The sequence below is a fragment of the Cajanus cajan genome, chromosome 4, assembly GCF_000230855.2.
Source record: "Cajanus cajan strain Asha chromosome 4, NIPB_CcT2T_4, whole genome shotgun sequence".
Taxonomy (NCBI): domain Eukaryota; kingdom Viridiplantae; phylum Streptophyta; class Magnoliopsida; order Fabales; family Fabaceae; genus Cajanus; species Cajanus cajan.
The window spans coordinates 77551934-77572325 of record NC_138520.1 but is presented as its reverse complement, the minus strand read 5'-3'; the positions used below and the strand labels follow the sequence as shown (position 1 = coordinate 77572325).

General features: G+C 30.3%; 2 protein-coding genes and 1 pseudogene across 2 annotated transcripts; all 3 read right to left on the bottom strand.

The window, feature by feature from the left end:
- Positions 1–5667: 5667 nt before the first annotated feature.
- Positions 5668–5774, bottom strand: LOC114916776 (uncharacterized; annotated as a pseudogene).
- A 1548-nt stretch (positions 5775–7322) lies between these two features.
- On the bottom strand, positions 7323–8301 carry LOC109812387 (glutaredoxin-C1). Its single transcript, XM_020376335.3, has one exon. It carries the CDS (start codon positions 8149–8151, stop codon positions 7735–7737), a length of 417 nt encoding a protein of 138 aa, XP_020231924.1. The 5' UTR covers positions 8152–8301; the 3' UTR covers positions 7323–7734.
- Positions 8302–13241: 4940 nt separating this feature from the next.
- LOC109812413 (uncharacterized) lies at positions 13242–17922 on the bottom strand. Its single transcript, XM_020376373.3, has 11 exons — positions 17716–17922; positions 16720–16805; positions 16377–16445; positions 16012–16091; positions 15498–15597; positions 15366–15419; positions 14524–14601; positions 14235–14332; positions 14109–14166; positions 13798–13919; positions 13242–13664 (listed from the first exon to the last, which is right to left on the bottom strand). The coding sequence occupies exons 1-11, from the start codon at positions 17846–17848 to the stop codon at positions 13493–13495; spliced, it is 1050 nt and encodes a 349-aa protein (XP_020231962.1). The 5' UTR covers positions 17849–17922; the 3' UTR covers positions 13242–13492.
- Positions 17923–20392: the final 2470 nt, after the last annotated feature.

Here is a 20392-nt window from a genome sequence, read left to right as displayed (position 1 = left end):
TACATGGCAGCTACGCAAGCATGCAAGGAAGCAATTTGGATTCAAAGGTTACTGGAAGAACTCGGGCACAAGCAGGAGAAAATTACTGTGTATTGTGACAGTCAGAATGCCTTGCACATTGCAAGGAATCCAGCCTTTCATTCCAAGACAAAGCACATAGGAATTCAATATCACTTTGTTCGTGAAGTAGTAGAAGAAGGAAAAGTGGATATGCAAAAGATCCATACAAAAGACAACATAGCAGACGTAATGACAAAGCCTGTCAACACTGACAAGTTTACATGGTGTCGATCCTTATTTGGCCTATTGAAGACATAAGCAACATGAAGTATCAATAAAGAAGAAATGGTGTGAAGATATGATTAACTTAATCATAATCTTCAAGTGGGAGAAATGTTAGACAGCTGTGGCGGCCAGCACCGAAAACACTTTCGGTGGTTTTTTAATTTAAAATTAAAAGCGGGTCCCACATGATAATAAAATAATATTAAAAGTTTAGGAGAAATTACGAAAATGCCATTGGGACTTTCCTATAAATAGGGAAGCTGAAAACCATAATTTTCATCCCAAATCTTCTTCTCTTCTCTCTTCCTCTCTTATACACCTTGAGATCTGTTCTCGGTAGTAGTAGTCTCCTAATAGAAAGGAGTAAGTTATAGAGAGAGAAGTGTTGTAATTTCCTCCCTTTCAGTAAATAATATTTTTACTGTGGTTATTTTCTCCCTTGTCTCTTTTTTACTCATCTCTTATTTCAGCTGTGAGTAACTATTAAGCCTACTCTGGACCTAACAGTTGAAAACTGGCCCATTACAACTTTGCATTACTAATAACTTCCACATTTTTTTACCTATAACTTCTACATAAATCTTAGCACATGAGAAACTCATAATATCATATCAAATGTTGTCAACAAATTTTCTGTTCATTAACTGAACATTGCAAATTTAAGAAAACTTTGTTAAAAAATATATTGCCGTTTGGCTCAATTCATCATAAAATATTTTACTTTTGGTGACGCTTTAATATTTGATCAGGTCACAATACAGCACATAACAGTTTGCACGTCACAGCTTTTCAGAATAGGCTTCGGTGAAATATAACTTGCCCCCTCAATATCAGCTAAAAGTTATATATATTAAGAAAATTTGAATACGTCATCCTACATATTTAATTATAGAAAATAAACCGATTAATATTAAATTCAACAACAAACACTTTTATAAATAATATTATCTTGTTCCTATCATGTTCATTAAACTTTACACAGTTTGTAAAATTCGTCTATAAATTACACATTATTAACATATAACAATTGGTGAAAACGAGTTATAATTCCCTTTTAAATAATTATCTATATCTGTAATTTTATATAAATACTTTCATATAACATATCGAAATATATGTTAGTATAACTTTTAAAATAATTATTATAAAAATTAATAAATTAAAAATATTAATTTGTAATTGAATAACAATTTAATTATATACAATTTTTTTCACTCATAATTTAATGGTTAGAATTTATATATAAATCACTTTCTATCAAAATTAAATACTAAGTTTTGCAACTCTTGGAATAATGGATTTAAGTTTAACTCAATCTTATAAAATCGACTTGCAAAGTAAGGATTGTATTTCACTTATATACTATTCAATTGTCTAATCTCTAGTTGATGTGGGACTTGGATTTTTTCTCAATAGTAACAGTGCAGATAAAGGGCCACGTATATAAATAACAAGTATATTTTCATACCTTTCCTTGCAATGCCAAATAAAAGAATACAAGAAGAAAATTATTTTCGTATTTGGCTTCTTTTGGAGAGAAAAAAACGATGTTGAATGGCAGAGAAAAAATGGCGATTCTTGTGCTTTCATTTTTCTTCAATGCATTCATGGTCTGTTTCTGCTTCATCCTAGTGATCCATTTCGTATTGGAGTTGGCAGCTGTGATGAACAATAGAGGTCGGAAACAACAAGAAGCACTGTGGGCAGGATTTGGCATTGCTCTTTTCTTAATATTTTCCTTTGCCTTTGTTGTCTTTACCATATTTTCTGGTTGTGGTATGATTTATATACTCAATAGTAGCACCAAGATTGCACCCACTCCTGTCGAGTCAGAACAGCAGCCACCCATGGTTTAACGTTAACACTTAATATCAAACTTTCCTGCAAGACTCATGAAGGATTTCATTACTCCCTCTTTTCAATTTTAATTTTACTCAACCTTTCTCCCCCAGTTATTGTAAGATAATATGCTAATTATTTTAAAAAAAATTTGTGGACTACATAGAAAGGAAAATTTAGTCAAGATATAATTGGTTCTCATTAGGTAAAGTTGTAGCAGTGATAAAAAAAAATAATTTTTGTGAAGTTATGAAATTTATACCAAATTTTACATCAAATTTATGTTTAGGATAAAAATTAACATATAGATTACTTTACTTCAAAAAAATAATTTCATTTGATGCAACACAATATTGCTTATAAATATGAAACATTATTTATATAAAAACAGTTGTTGCGGATAAATTCTAGCAACTGGGTTCTGAGAAGTTCTTATATATAACCACTTGTTCCTTTTATTGTGTTAAGTTTTAGTTCGTGTAAACATGCCAGTAAAGCTTAATCAAGTTAGTGGCGAATTCGTTGTGACTTCTCCTTGTCTATATAATTTTTATTTATTTATTTCTTTGTGATTAATTGAAAGGATACACAAGCTTGAGTCGAACCAAATTAATGTCTTTCCGAATAGTAACAACAGCACTAACCGTTTCTCATTGTATCACCTTATAGTTCACGTTAATATTCTCTACACAGGATTATTATATAAAATAGATGAAAAGGGGTGTACCGTATGGCTTGGGAGAATAGAGAGATGTAACAACAGTTGTTATGTTGCTTTTGTGCATCATCCTCTTTCTCACACATACACAAGTTTGAATATCATACTCAAGACCTTTTCTTATTGTGGGAGGTTTTCACTAGGATGGCAAAACGGGCCAGTCTGGTCCGTTTTGGTCCGGCCCGCCATTGATCCGCCAAAAATAGGCTGGGCCAGGCCGGTCCGCCAATGTAAAACGGACTGCAGATGCTGGCCCGTCCCGTCTAAAGACGGACTGACAGGTTGGCGGGCCAGCCCGCGTACAAAAATAAAAATAAAAAATGCATACATATTGTACATAATATATGTTCAACAAAAGCAAATTACAAACTTAGAACAAAATCAAATAGAAATTAGTTCACTTACACCAAAATCAAAACCAAATTATAAACTTACAAATTACTTATAAACTAAATTTTTTGATAGTCCACAAAACAAGTTCAAATACAATTAATTAACTTTGAATTTTTATTTTAAGAATATTAGAAGCTCTCTTGGAAGAAGTTGTCTCTACTTTTTTTCTTGATCATCTTCATCCTCATCTTCTATATCAAAATAAAATAAACATAAAAATAATTAAATTAAAAAAAAACATATGCCGACAGGTTGTGGCGGGTCGGCCCGCTATTTGGCCCGGCGGGACAGACCTGATGGGTTGAAATGATGGGCCCGAATTGGCGAGTCAACGGGCCAGCCCGCGGGCCACGACCCACTTTGCCATCCTTAGTTTTCACACAAACACACCCATATCTCCATAATGAAAAAATATTATTTGCTTTGAATTTAAACTCTTACGATTTTATTTTTGAATATTATAGAAATAATTTCTTACCAATAAATCCTAAGTTTTGCTTTACTTAAATTACGTCCATCTTTTTTTATATTACTTGTTATGGGATACTAGAGGTTTTCACACACACAGACACATATCTTTACAATAAAAAGATATTATTTGCTTTGAATTTAAGCTTTCACGAATATCACTTTTGGATATCGTATAGAAGACCTCTTACCTCTTCTTGTTATGGGGGGTCAGAGGGTTTTCACACATAAGTTTTGATTAACTTACGTCCATATTCTTTGATACCATTTGTTATGGGGTACTGGAGGGTTTTCACACACACACACACACACATCTTCACAATAGAGAGATATTATCCGTTTTAGACTTAAGCTTTAACGGATATCACTTTTGGATATCACACAGAAGACTTTTTCTTATTGTGGGGGTGTTGGAGGATTTTCACACACACACACACATATCTCTGTAATGAAAAGATATTATCCATTTTGGGTTTAAGCCTTTATGATTTTAATTATTTTTAGATATCACACAAAATACTTCGTACCAATAAATCCTAAGTTTTGCTTAACACACATCCATCCTCTTTGATACCATTTGTTATGGGGTGTTGGAGGTTTTCACACACACACATACATAGCTTTATAATGGATATCCTTTTTGATACCACTTGTTATGGGTTACTAGAGGTTTTCACACAAACACATATACACATATCTTTACAATGGAGAAATATTATCTGTTTTGGACTTAAGCCTTCATGAATATCATTTTTGAATATCAAATAAAATACCTTTTCTTGTTGTTGGGGGGGGGGGGGGGGGTGTTGGAGGGTTTTCACACATATAGCTCTCCACGTTATTGTGAATCTTGTTTTTTCATGAACACACAAAGCATATTGAGATTAATTACCATTTTGTTTGAGATCACATTCAATTAAGTAATATTGTTGCCTTTCATGTTCGTACCAACATACAACTTGTAGATATTTTCATCAAGGCTATTGGAAAACAATAATTTTAATTCCTTCTTTGCAAGTTGGACATTTAGAATCATCATATTTCAATTTGAGGGAAAGTATTAAGATAATTGACTGTTGTATCTTAACAACATATCACCTATATCTCAATCATATCTTCATGTAATTATGAATTATATGTTTAATGCCTATAATATCTCTCATAAATATTTAGAATATCAATTATAAAATTAATATATATCTTTAAATAAAATACGGTATATATAATCTTTTTAGAAGAGGGTTCAAACGACACCGGTGTAACACTTAATACCGATATAACTTTTATTAAGTGTTACACCGCTCAATAACTTTAAATTAAATATGAATTTTGTAAATCCAACCGTTAGATTGAAAGTTATTTACTCTTAGATCATATATACAAAATTTTATATTAATCCAAGATGATTTGATACTTCATTCTTATAAAACAAAATTGACGTAATATATTTATTTTAAAATATACTAAATTATGAACACTTATGTTTAATTTTAACAAAATTTGATATACACATATAAAATGATATGAATTTTTAATATAACGGTTAGATTTACAAAATTTACATTTAATTTAAAATTATTGAACAGTGTAATACTTAGTCAAAATTACACCGATATCGTTTGAAACTCTCCTCATCTTTTTAATATCAATATGAATAATACAGACTTATGTTTCACATTCATTAATTCTTTAACCTCCCTCCAAAAATTATGCGTGCTCTGAAGACACGACATGGTGACTAGGTGACAAGTATATCGAGTTGAGATTCTGATGCATTGGCCCCCGAAACTTCAACAGCATAAAAAATTAGTGGCTCATGGGAAAAGGTACATAAACAAATCAATGTCAATGTGTTTGGAAACCAAAAATAAGTATAATTTCTAATAAATTTCGTTCAATTAAAAAAAATTGTTTAAAATAATATATTAGACACAGCCTATTTCTCTTTTTGAACTAGAATTGGTAGGGGGTGCTAGGCCCTATAAAAATTAATTTAATATTATGTCAGCCTTAGGATAATAAACCTAAGAACAGACACTACATGCTAATCTTATCCAAAAGGACGAGAAATACATGCTTATGCAGGTGTCATGAATTGGATTTTATTACTACTACTGTAGTACATGCTGTTTTGTACCAAAGCAAGACTTGAATATAGTGAGAAACAACAAACTTTGTTCCCTGCAATTGTAATTTCTACCTCATAAAGATGTGTGACTCCCTTCAAATGTGTGTATCCTTTCAATCACCACTAAGGTGTCAACAGAAATTATGGGACATTAATGCAAACTGGCTACCAGTTTAAGTCTCACTGGCAACGACCAAGTGCAACTACTACAACACAGTTTTTAGCATGTTATCTAATCTTATATAAAAATTATTAATGTACTTTTATAATATATTAAATGTTGTATATAATTTATGTTGTTAAAGATTTTTAATAATATTTTTACATAATTAAATAATATTTTTTAAATGTTATCAAAGTGATATTTTTGTAACATTTTAATGATTTTACTAAATTTTTTGTTAACTTTATAAAATAATAATTAGTTTTAATATAAATATTATTATTAATTGTTATATTTTATATTTCCTAAATTCTTATAGGTTCTTTAAGAGAATGTTTATATAAAATATCAAAATTTATTTATCATAATTATATAAATATATATATTCTTTATGAATCATTCATTTACTTGATATGAGATTTTAATTAAAAAAATAATTAAAGATGAGAAATATATTTCTTATGTAACTTTTTTACTTAATATGAAATTTTTATTTTAAAAACAATTAAAAAGGATAATGTTAAGACAAAAAATATTACTCATTTATAGTAACATTTTTCAGAAAAATATTACAAAATAACTTGTAACTTTTTTATATTCTATATGAGATTTTAGTTTTAAAAATAATTTCAAAAATTAATATTAAAACAAACAAAAAATATTACTCTATTATAATAATATTTTTTTAAAATTATAAAATAATTTATTTATTTAATATATAATAACATTTTAATAAATATAAGTAAGAAAATATTATTAAAAAATATTAAAATATAACGGTGAACATCTTAGATAGAAAGACTAAAACATATATTGGTTATAATTACTCATTCACTGATTAATGATGTCGGATTATAAAGGACTTTATATCGTTTTCATAAACTTATAGCAAAGGTAAAGGTAACCGCAGTTTCACTCCTCTCAAACATCAACCAGTTTCACTCCTCTCAAACATCAACCAGTCTCGCAAGAAAAAATTCCAAAACCTTGAAGTACTTTCATCTCTTTCATCAGTCAGCTTTCCTAGGAGAGAAATTATTTGGTGGTCCTATATGACAAAGTACTTGACTAGTCTCATCATATATAATAAAACGTTATTAATTTTTTTAAAGATTAAAAATCACTACAACAAAATTATCATACAGTGACACACACTCAATAATAACATTATATATATCACTAAAAATTACTTTTACCCATATAATAACTACAATATATATTGATATATCATTAAAAAGAGTGAGTATAGACTATATTAACATACAAAATTAATACTAAAATTATGTATAGACATATATCAATATATATTATACCTGACATATTTTTTTATGTTAATATATGTAATATTGTCTTAAAATGGATGTTAGACGAGCTTACATTTATACCAAGACAGTACTATATCAGAAGTGAAAATTAAGGAAAATGTTTCACCAGAAGTTCTTGTTTCATTTCCATAATACATGTGCTTCTTTATACAAACTACAAAGCACAATAACGAAACGACAAATCACATAAGCAAAAGAAAAATGGAGAGAAATCAGTTTCTTTCTTCCACTTGGGAACTAATTGTGAGATCCTTACAACAGATAAAACTGGTGGTTAGAATTGAAAGGCCTTAAACTTTATTTTTCCTACTAATTTTCTAGTTTCTTCGCATGCAAGCTAGTATCATAATTCTCATGTATAAGGATAACATGTTGGATTCCGGAGACAAGAGCAGCAATGTCTCTTATTTTTATTTCAAAGCCACAAAGCACCAGCTTGTTTGAGAAGTGGAACAAGGGTGCCACCAATGTGAAAGGCCAAAACCCTATCCATGGATCCAACAAGCTTCCCTCCAATGAAGACCACAGGAACTGCAGTGGAGTTGATTGATCCATTGCCAAGAAGCCTCATGAGTGCAGTCTCCATGTCTTTGCCTTTAGGGTCATGGTCGAGCTCATGAACAGTAGGGTTAACTCCCATGCCACAGAAGAGCCTCTTCATTGCATGGCACATGCAGCAGCTACTCACACTGAAAATCACCACAGCACTCTGAGAAGCCAGCCTCGCCACCCTCTCCATTTGATCCTCTTCCATGCTCCGAACCCTCATGTAGTAGCTCCATGCAGCTGCAGCCTCCACTTGGTAGTGCATTCTCTTCTTCTCTTGAAACATGTAGTGTTGGTTTGTATGAGCTAGTTGAAGGAATGTGTTGTGAGTTGAATGTGTTTGTGTGGTGAGGGAAGGGAAGGGATGGTTTTATAGGGAAGAATTAAAGTGAAGATGAGGGGTGGTTTGTTTGTTGTTGTCTGTTGCCGTCGCAGGGCGTGTCTCTGATTCAGAGGGAGTGCTGTCTGATGTGTCTGCTTACTGTGCTGTGATTTATATGACATCGTAGCCGTAATGCTTGGTTACTCGAGGAGGGAAATATAATGCAATGCAATGCATGCACGTTTGTCCACTGATACATTTTAATTTTTTTAAAATATTTTCTTATTTATATGTCACCATATATTAAATAAATATATTATTTTATAATATATATAAATAAAATAATATTTTTAATTTTAATATTAGTATATATTTTTAATTATTTTTAAAATTAAAATTTTATATCAAATAAGAAAATGTCACATAAGTTATTTTATAATTTTTTTAAAAATATTTCTATAGATAAATAGTAATTTTATAACTCAATATTATTCTTTTTAATTACTATATTAAAATCAAAGTTTTATATCGAGTAAAAAAATTACAAAAAAAATATATTTTTCTTATATTTAATTATTTTTTATAATTAAAATCTCACATCAAATAAATAAAACATATAAAAAATATTTATAATTATATAAATATATTTAAGATAAATAAATTTTGATATTTAATATATAATTAGTGGTGATTAATTAAAAATGTCTTTAACCTTTACTTAAAAAACTTACAAGAGTTTAGAAGGTATAAATTATAATTATTAAAATTAATTATCATTTGTTGAAGTTAACAAAAACTTAATAATATCATTAAAATGTTATAAAATTACTATTTTAATAAAATTTTAAAAAATGTTATTTAATTATATAAAAATATAATGTTATTAAAAATATTTGATAATATAATACAAAATAAATTATTAACACATTTATCAGAATTAGATAATATTTTTTTTAAAATATTGTTAAAAGTTCTCTGTGTTTTACTGGTCACACAGTGAAATGAAAGAACATATACGTAGCTCAGTGATTAGAGGCACATTTCTGAGCAACTTGAGCCGCATGGATGTTTGTCCAAGATTGAGTATGACCCAAGAAAGTAAAAGTAGCTCAAACAAAAAATATTCAAACAAACAAAGAAACACTCTTATAATATATATAATTGGAATTTGTCAAAAATTCTTTGCCAATTATACTATTTATAGAATGAAATAATACTATACCTTTACATTATTATATTTCCTAAAGTGTTATCTTTACACTAATATTAACAATCTTCAAAATTTATTAAAAATTATAAAATCAGAATATACTTGTTAAATATTATGTAATGCTCAAGAAAATTATAATTTATTTGGTTATTTAATAATAAAAAATTAAAGAATATATTTAAAAGGTTGCTAGCTTCCTCTTTGTCTCTCCATGTATTACACTCTCTCTTTTCCATCTCCTTAATTGTCCAATTTTTGTTGTATTATTTTTGTATAAATAATAGACAAATATAATTTATCCTCAAGAATAAATTAACAAGACATAGTGGAAAAAAAAATTATTATAGTTTTTCACATCCTTATCTGTTTATGCCATTGTCACCTTTAGCTTTTGTCCTTTTTCATATTATGAAAGTATCATTGCAGGCTGTTTTGTTTTATATTTTGTATATTTATGAAATTCAACAAATATAGGAGTATGTAGTAACAATCTAAAAAAAAGACATGAGAAGAAGATTTGTATCTAAGGTTAGGGACAGAAGAAGCAGAGCTTTTTGTGGGAAAAGTGAATTAGGAGGTGTGCGTCCTTGTTGTCGACCCTTTTTGCTTCTTTCTGACATTATTCTGCGTTGCCAAAATCCCAAATATGATCCACGTAGTACCTTCAGAGTCAAACATGCTTTTGCTTCCTTCATCCCACTTCGTTTTATCACCATCATGTTCATGCATGCAGCATGCATATGCTTTCACTATTATTATTATTATTATACATCACCCTACACGTAGTAACAGGCTTACTTTACTGTTTGCCGCTAAAGTAAACAAAATAAACCAATGTAGTACTAGAATAGGATCTGAGGTGTAATTTCTTTTTCTGGATGAAGAGATAGAAACAAATGTGTAAGCATGCAAGCGTGATTTAACCAGCATGTATACTCTGTGCAGAGTTGTGGTACGGGACACACACTGGTAAAAATTATTAAAGATTTAAGTTACATGCAAATGAAACCATTTACTTTTTTTTTCTAATGATCTTTTTATCACATCAACCATTTTATTTCATACTATTTTTTTTATCTCTTATTTATGTGAGTTATTGCATAAATGAAACTTTTGTAGTGTGTTTAATGATTGTTTAAACTTGTATATTGTTCATGGATTAAAAATTATTGTTAGCAAACCATTTAATTATGTATTATAAAATGTAATAAGTTAAACATGTATAGTACTTGTAATTAGATAACAGTATGATATTACTTTACATTGTCTTGACATAGTCCATTTTTCTTATTTCTTGTATGGCAAAATGAGTTAGAATTTAATAGTTATGCCCCGACAATATATAAACACAGCTAATTACATATCATTAATTAGTATGATTTTTTTAATTATTTATTATATAAGAGTCGATACTTAATAATTAATGATTGAAAACAAGAATATAAAACTAGACATAATGTAATTTGTGATTAAGTTAAAGAAAAGTAGAATATGTAAGTATAGAGTAGTAGAGTGGAGGAATAGGAATAGCATAGAGGGGGAGGAGAAGTGTTCTCCTAAAGCAGTGACAAAGTGGCAGTTGGTGTTGAGAAGAGCAGAGTGCAGAGAATGAAGGCGTGGTTTGAGCCTCTCTTCTTCAACCAACCGCATGCAGAATCAGGCGGCGGAACCATACACTTTTCCATTAATTGTCGTTTTGGAATATGCATTGGAAATCACACAAACTCATCACCACAACACTCACACCTTTCAACTTTTTTCTCCTTTTATTTTAGACCACTTTCATCTTCAATCAAGCTACTAGTAAGAAAATATGCCTTTTTAAGTAGTAATGCCCATGCTTCAATTTCAGTTTTATAAATGGTTTCTTTTTTAAAATCTATCTAACAAATAGGGATGATAAAATAACACCAGAAATCATTTCTATTTCATAACAGATGAGGAAGAATTTCTCAAATAGTAGGAGATAACAAATTTGACAACTTCTCCTTTGCATTTCCCTTCCAATTACACAATCATTTTCATTTTATTATTATTGATTTGAGGAAATATATGCAGGTTAAAAGGGTTCTCACTTCTCACGTTATTATTATTTTTTAATATTTTATTTATGAAAATGATTAAATGAGTAATATGGCCTAAAGTAAGATGGCCCAATTTTTTTTCTTCTTAAAAACTTGTGGGGCTAAACCTAGCCAGCCCATCCGAAAACTATTGGTATATGTTGGGCCTCACATTATGTTTGGGCCACATAGTACAGTGATCTTTTTTTCTTTGCCATTCATTCAGCTAACAAAAATCACGTGCATTAATTTTAATTAAACAGTACCTCTGAATGTGTAATAAAATGTGACGTGGTAGAATACAGAAAATCTTTCTGGATTCTTCCATTAGAAACAGCGCGAATATACCTGAAAAATCGACAGTTCTCTAGAAAAAGACCATAACTCATGCCACGTAAGGAATTCGGTAATTCTTCTCCCGAAGCTTCTCGAACTTTCATGCCTTCCACGTCTCCGTTATAAATCTCCTCGCCTGTTACCTTAATCCTCACGAACAAAACAAAAACAGAAACAGAAACAGAAACCTTAATCATTTCGAATCCTAACACGACCCAAGAAAATGATGCAGATGAAGAGCACTCCATTGCACAGAACCCGTTGGGGCATGACTCAGCCTGGTTACAACAATTACAAAGCACCCTCTAAGGTGGTTACGATTCCGGTTCACTTCGTGTCCTCAGAGAGCACAAGAACCGGTTCTGCAACAAAGATTCAGAAGGTGGTGAGAGGGTTCCTTGTGAGGAACACCATGAGGAAGATAAGTGGCATGAGGGTGGAGTTGGAGCGGATCGAGAGGGAGATTAGCGTGGAAGTGTTGAGGAGGGAACAGAGAGAGAGGGTGAGGGTGGTTGAAACCATCATGAACTTGCTTCTCAAGTTGGATTCTGTTAGGGTTTTGCACTATCCTGGCCTCAGGGAGTGCAGAAAGTCTCTCATCAAAAAAGCTATTGCCCTTCAAGAAATGGTTGATCAAATTGGTGTGATTGATTCTGAGAAAGAGGGTGAGTGTGTGGGAGAAGAGAATTGTCTGAAGGATGAGGAAGCCGAGAAGAATCAGGAGGTAGATAAGGAGAAAGAGGAGGAAGAGGGTATGTGCATGGAGGAAGAATGCCTTGGCTTTGGATCAAGTTTGGTTGAGGAAAAGGACTGTGAGGAAGGTGAGGGAATTGAAGGTTTGAGAAATGAGGAGGATTGTGAAGGTGAGGAAATTGAAGGTTTGAGAAATGAGGAGGATTGTGAAGGTGAGGAAATTGAAGCCATGGTTGGGGAGAATTGTTTGGTGAAAGACGAGGAAGGGGATTGTGAGGGTGGAAGAGATGAAGGAAAAGATAAGAGGGAGTTGTTGGAGAAGATGGTGGAGGACAATGAGAAGATGATGGAGATGATGGCACAATTGTTTCAGAGGAATGAGATACAAACAAGGCTTCTAACCTCTCTCATACAAAGAGTGGAACACCTGGAGAGAGCATTTGCTTGTGAGAAGCTGAGGAAGAAGAAAAAGAGAAATGGTGGTGCCAAAAATAGACAATCTGACCCTAGAAATGGCTTCATCGGATTCTGAATTGTGCCACTGCTCAAAAGGATTCCTCCATCTTTGTGATTTTGGCTTCTTTTTCTCTTTACCCGTGTAATTAGTTTTGTTCTAGAAGTTATTTTCATTGTGGTCAATGCAGTTCATTTTTGCCTTGATACTATCCAATGAAGTGGATTTCTGATAAGTTTTTGAAACTCCATTACCTCTTATTAGTTACGAATCTTTCTCTGTAATGATAGAGATCCAATTTAATGATACAATTTGAGCTTTTCAATTGCTTTCATATGTCGAAGAATGTAACAAAGTCAAATTGCTTATTGTCCATACAAAGGTTTGTTTTGCCCTTTGATTAAGTAGAACAAATAACAATAAAATCCCGTTCAACGAGAAGTACCTAATGAGTAACAAATGCCATCAATGCAGACACAATTGTACATCTTACATTCAACATATAATTTTCAATACAAGGATACAACATCTGAGAGACAATTTCCACTCTCAAGAACAACCTTGCCTAGAAGCAGTCCGTTTGTTTGGGAAGAGTTTTGTGACTGTTTTCCCCATGATCCACTCTAAATCAGAAGAGGGCAAAGAGATTTTGTCTGCGATAAGATGTACAGCTTCTTTGGCTCCCTTGTAACCACATTCAGGAACAACATGTGGAAAATCACTGCCACAACATGATTCAAGGAAGTTAATATGATTGTTTTGAATAAAGTTCTCTCACCCCTCATCCTCATTCTGCTGTTTCCCCACAAAGTTCTGTTCTATATTAGTTGAAAACATTTATGATGGGAAGTTACCTGCCCCACATAACACGGTTAGCACCAAATCTAGAGACAACTTGGGACAAGACAGGAGACAAATCCAGAAAAGGAAACTTCTCTCTTGACTCTCTGAAAAGGGCACTAAATTTAACATATACCTGTCAAACAAATATTTTGAAGTTAAAAGGATTCAAGGAATCATTATCCACTACTCGGATATAATCTATAGTGGATTGAGAACAATAAACTGATAAAAAGAAAATATGCAACTAAATAACTAATAAAAACATTTAAGCATGTTTTATTTCCTTGAAGCTCCACTCAGGAAGAAAGAATCAGGCACTTACTTGTGGGAATCTTGATAGATTCAAAAACTTGGAAAAGGTAAGAGCTTCCTCTTCATTTCTGCAATACACTATTCATATAAAAACACATTTCTTTGCCTTTGAAACAATGATTACAATATAGCTTACAATGGTGGTTTACAGTAGGCCAAGTGATCCAGCAATACAACTGTTGAAGGAAATTCTGTGCACAACTGCTCAATTTCAGAAATATATAGACCAAGCCCCTGCAATCATTCAACTCATTAATTCTTAATTTCATTAACTTCATACATATAAAAAAAAATGTCCCTCAACTGCATTGAATTGTATCAGTGATACCACAGGCCACAAGTAGAAATATTCTGGCAACCTAAGGTTGTATTAGTGGGAGGGGAAGATATTTCTTTCATATATATGCAAGGAAATAAAAAAACACCTTCGTACACAAGAAGCCCACAGCAACATTGAGTTCTCCGGCCCTTTTGAAAATTGCCTTCCCAACTTTATTTGTCATCTGCAATGAGATCATTTCAAATATAACCCAACAAACAAAAATTATTCAATAAACATCTACAACATAAAAGTCCTTTCCCTCTAAGGGGATGTAGGTGACATGGATGAAATGATGCCATTGTATTTTGTCTGAAACCTTAATATTGATCCAATACAATGTAAAAGTTGTAAACTAATAGTGAAACATACAAGGGACCACCTATTTTAAAAAACAGGTCAAATCTTTTAATGAAAATGAAAAACCATTTTCACTTCAAGCTTACGTTGACGTGACACTTTTTGTTTCATCATAGTATAAAAAGCTCTGCTAATGGTTAGGCAAATTTAAACATTAAAAAAATAGAAAGAAACAGACCTTACAACAAAGTTTTGCCTAATTTCAGATTACTATTCACATCTTGTGTTTCTTGCTAAACATATTGATAACCTAGGTTTTTGGATATCCTGTTTTCATTATGTTGACATGTCTTTATCTGTGTTTTTGTATCCTTCAATCTGCCCTTATTGATCCATTAGAAAGTTCCTATGAAAGTAGGAAGCAAATGTCAATCTTACTGCTCTACAACTAAGCCAGTCCTGTAAACTATCTGGTGGATCCGTGATACAATCACCACAGAATATTCAGCGCATATCTTATTAACTACTGCTTACTTGACTAATCAAAATATTATAGAAGAGTAAGGGAAAACGAGAATGACTCAATTGTATCCCTTCAACTTATACCATGAATAGACAGATATGTTAAAAAGAAATGGTGTTGCCTACCTTTTCCCCAGAGGGCCACAATTCTGGGTTGAATCGAACAGCACGATAACCATCCTAACAGAAAACACAAAACTTCAATTTCATTCTAAAAAAAACAGAAGCTATCCTGATAAAAGAATTTATCCATTAAACCTTTATAACAAGATCTTCAAACTGTTTAAGTCCACTTCCATCATCAGCTGGATTAGCAAGGCAACAACCAACAAATTTAGTCGGGTATTTCTTCAACGCCCTGTCCAAAGAACAAATTGACATATGTAATACCATATAATGACACAAGAAATTTAAAGAACCCATTACATGAAAGATGTAATGACTATAAAAATTCCTCCACTTGTTTAGTGACCATCCAACTCATTGTGCAGCTAATATTTAGCATATAATCAGATGAAGCATACGTCAGCAGTCAGCAAAAATGATTTATAATTTATTTTTCTAACAATTTTGGAGACCTTTTCTACAATTACAAGAGCGATATTTTCCCACTTTTATGTAAAGTTCAATATCCGATCATAACTAGCATTACCATTCACCACCAACTGCAATCTCAGTATTCTATGAAAGCAATAAAATCACTAAATCACTGAGTTCTTGCATAAAATTGTGGAGTGGGGGGGGGGGGGGAATAAATAAATGTCAAACCTACCTTGTGACATATCTATGATCAAATTTATGATTTATTGGCTGCACAATGAGAGCGCCATCTACTCCTGCCTCCTCCATATTCTATGGAAGAAAAAAATGAGTAACAAGATCAACGATGTGTTGACAAATAAAAATCCAATCAGAATCAGCTTCTATGTAATTAACCTCAAACAGACAATGGAGGCTGCATCAAATTCTATATGAATGGGTCAAAATTTGCAGGAAATACATGAATAAGGTGTCTTCAAACTGTTCAAATAAATATACAATAATAATGGGAAAAAATATTGAAAAATAAATATATGATTCCTATCTTGTTGACTGAAAGGTAACCATGGGTTGATAGATAATTAACTAAATCCATACCTGGAGCAAAAAATCAATATTTCCTTGTAAAGTAGGCTTATGTCCTGGAGCATAAGGGAATTCACCAGCCTTCATTTAAAAAAAAAAAAAAAAAAGGATAATGCATGCTATATGGACAACCATATGAAAAGATACCAAAAATATAAAGTTATGAACTTAATACAAACTCTTTATTTTGCATAGAAGATTCTGCATAGCATTATGCAGGACAGTTTTGAAGAATAAATTTAATAGTCAAGAAATGTATAAGAATTTTTTTAATTACAAAGTGGTGTCTATGATAAAGAATTGAGCTTAGGAATAAACAATAATAGAGCTAAATGGGAAGCAATCAATAGGATACCTCTTGAGGAGAAGCCCAGATATGGAGATGGGAGTCAACAACTTTGGAGGTTGAAAGGGTTTGATTGCAGGGGAAGGCCAAGTTATCTGTAACACAACAACACCACTTGATTCAACGTCCAATGAAACAAAAAGCAGAGTACCCAGTAAGCACCTACTTTGTTTTTATACATCAACAATGGATTTTGCACATGTTAAGGAGAAAATAATCTTAATCAACAAGGTGAAAATAATTGTTGGATATCAAATCGTGCAGGAGAGTCGGTCAATCATTGATTGACTCCAATATATAATGATATATGTTTAGAGAAACTAAAGATAAGATATGTTATAACTATAGTTAGGCGATTTGTTTTGTACAATCAATCCCCCTGATTATCGAAGTACAGATTTATTGCTTTTTAGCCTATGAGTTGATTTTTCTTTCTTCTGCTCCTCTAAAATGAGAATAACAAACAATGCAAATAAACCATTTGTTGGGAGAGGTCATCGCATGATTGGTAAATGGCCTTGTCTCTTAAGAATGTGATCAAAGGTCGATCTTTGATATGTATAGAAAAGCATTTGTTGAGAGAGATTAACTCCTTAATAAATCTCAGTACCTTGGGAACTAGTCTTTAGCTTTCAGTAATGACAAGTTGGCAATAGGGTTTGGGAGAATCGCACATTTCTAGAGTCTAGAGTAGACCCAATAAAAAAGCAAACTTTCCTTGTTAATTTGTTAACCAAACATCGACATGTTTACTACAAAGATCATGAGATCATCAAATGTTAATTTCAAATTTCAACTGTGAACCAAAAAAATGCAGTTATGGTGATTATGCTATTGCTAGTGTAAGTATGTTACATTATCATATGCAGAAGCCATTAGCATGGAGTAGTTGTTATCTAATTAAAAAAATAATAGTACATAGAAATATTAGTTAAGTCCCAAAGTGAGTTTTGGATGAGTTTAGTTAATTAAGCTTGCTTTTGCATCAATGTAAGCCAAACTTACGAATGTTATAATGCACCGACGAGCACCTTCCGGCCACCAAGGCAACGCCGGAGAGGAGTACCAAAAGGGCCACCAGGGGGCTCTTCTTGTGGCTGTGGTTAGCGACGCTGGCGAGGATCCAGGCGGCGGTCATGGCGGTGTCTTTGACTCCGGTGGTTAAGACTTTAGTTTAGACTTATGAGTTATGAGTGTGACTCTTGTCAAAGTTTCTTTTTCTTATGAAGGCTAATTTATAAATAAATTTTATAGGGAACTGTACCCATAAAAATTGAAAAGTTTTAGTATATCATATTATATGAATAAATAAATTTTAAAAAATAAATTTAAAATAACATAAATTTTAAATTAAGAATTTATATAAAATAAATCAATCAAAAAGATTAATTTAAAATAAAATAATTAAAAGGTCAATTTTCATAACAAATTTTATTTATATGTGATCAAATTAAAAAATTAAAAACAAAAAATTATAATAATATTATAAAAATATTAAAATAATAAAAATAATAATATAATTGAAAAATTAATTTATACTATAAATTTAAAAAGTTATCATTAAAGAAAAACTAAAACATATCATCAAAGAAAAATTAAAATATATTAACAAAATATTAATATTAAACTTTTTAATTATAATAGATGCTATATTAAAATATAAATTAAAAAATATAAAAATAAAGATACAGATAATTTATTAAATATTAAATTAAAATAAAAATAAAATAAGTAATTATAAAAATTAAAATAAAAATAAAATAACTGTTCTGGTACTCACGTAAAATTTCTCTAATAGAAATGGTTGGACAACAAGGAAAATATTATTTTTCTTTTAAGTTTTTATTGGTGAATCTGAATCAAGATTTGACTTTACTATAGGAGAAGTGTTCACAGTATTTGTCCTAAACAAGATTATTTCCGAAAAAGAATATTATATACCATAAAACTAAAAAAAGTTAAAATTGTCATGCATTTATATCCATGTCGATAATACTTATAAGAAAAAAAATGTTTTAAAATTTTTCTTTAAATATAAGTAAATTTTAATCAAATTAACTTTATTTAATATTTTTAAGATAATAAATGAGAATACTATTTTATAATAATTGTGATTAAAAATATGTTAATAAATGTATCGTCTATTTTATATGAAACTGTAAAAATTAATTGTATTAACCACTTTCTTTTATTTGTATAAAATTATATATAAGTTCATAGATAATATTATGTAACATTGATTATAAATGACAAAATGTCCAATCATAGTTTTTTCTAATGATAGATATTAATTATTAATTGATATGTTTAATATAGTTAAGACTATTATATTTATAAAATTTCTATTCATTCATTTTTTTTTTTGTTCCTACCCTATTTTTAGAGATAACAAAATCGGTTTCGATCCACGAGTCAACCTATTGGTCTGCTAAAAAATTAATGAGTTGAGTTATGCACTGTAGCCTGCTTGACCCACTCTGCCTAATTTGTGCACCCACTGAATCACGTATATTTTTTAATATGTTTTCCAATTTTTAATGTTAAGTTTAAGTAATTTGATTTATTTTATTATATATAATTTTAGATTTTTTGGTGAAATAAATTTGTTGGAATAATTATTATCATTATAATTATATATCTATTTTATTATGTAGCAACTTTAAAATTTGATTACAATAAATTAAACTAAATATATTATAATTAAAATTTTATTTTATTATTTAAGTACACTAATTTATGAGTACTTTAGATATTAAAAAAGAAATATGTTAAAAGAAATACTTAAAATAAATATATAATTTTTAACTATATTTTTAAGTGAGGTGAGTTAGGACATCCAACCTCTTTTTACTTGATAGATCAATTCAATCAAACTTATTTTTAATCAAATGATGGTAGGATAGATTTAAATAAACTAAATTGACCCATATTATCTTCCTACTTATTTTCTTATGTCCTAGCAAGTCAAACTTAAAAAACATATCAAATGTTGAACTTAACTAAATATAAGGTAATTATTTAATTGAACATAAGTTTGTAACTTTTATAATATCTCTTTCTAAGTTCTTTGAATGAGTTTCTACCTCATTCAATCTCTAAAAAAATAGTTCATAAATATTACTTTATATTTACATACACTATTTTAGTTATATTATTAATTAACATGTGATTTAAACATATTTTAAAACTAAATATTTCGCGTGAATATTATATTAGAATATGGATTAGGACTTGCTAAAATTATTATAAAAAAAAAAAAAAAACTGAAGGTTGTCCTTCATTTGTATAGACTAATATATATGGCCACCTCTTAACATAAACTTCTGCATAGGATTAGATAACAAAGTTTTGATGAATTGGAGTAAATAGAGCTAATCATGAGATTTACAAGGCTTTTGCTTTAGGCATTTTAAAAAAAATGTATTAATATTTATATAATTTTTTAAAAGAATTAATTCTAAATAACTTATATTTAAAAGATATACAAATATAATAATTTTTTAAAAATTTATTCTAATTTTTTTAAATATCATTATTATTATTTTTAAAATCTCACTTTAAATTTGTTTTAGACTTGACCATATGTTGAGTCATGAAGTAAATGGAAAAGTAAAAAAAAAAATGTTTAAGAACTTCTGTAATTACAAATGACTTTGGAGGGTTAAAGGGTTTGACTGAAGGT

Excerpts from the sequence above, each read along its gene's own strand:
- LOC109812387 (XM_020376335.3), bottom strand. The coding sequence starts at position 8,151 with ATGTTTCAAGAGAAGAAGAGAATGCACTACCAAGTGGAGGCTGCAGCT.
- LOC109812413 (XM_020376373.3), bottom strand. The coding sequence starts at position 17,848 with ATGACCGCCGCCTGGATCCTCGCCAGCGTCGCTAACCACAGCCACAAG. Across the intron at positions 16,092-16,376 it reads ATATTGATTTTTTGCTCCAG|AATATGGAGGAGGCAGGAGT; the intron begins GTATGGATTTAG and ends TTTCTTCCATAG. Across the intron at positions 14,602-15,365 it reads TGTGGCCCTCTGGGGAAAAG|ATGACAAATAAAGTTGGGAA; the intron begins GTAGGCAACACC and ends ATCTCATTGCAG.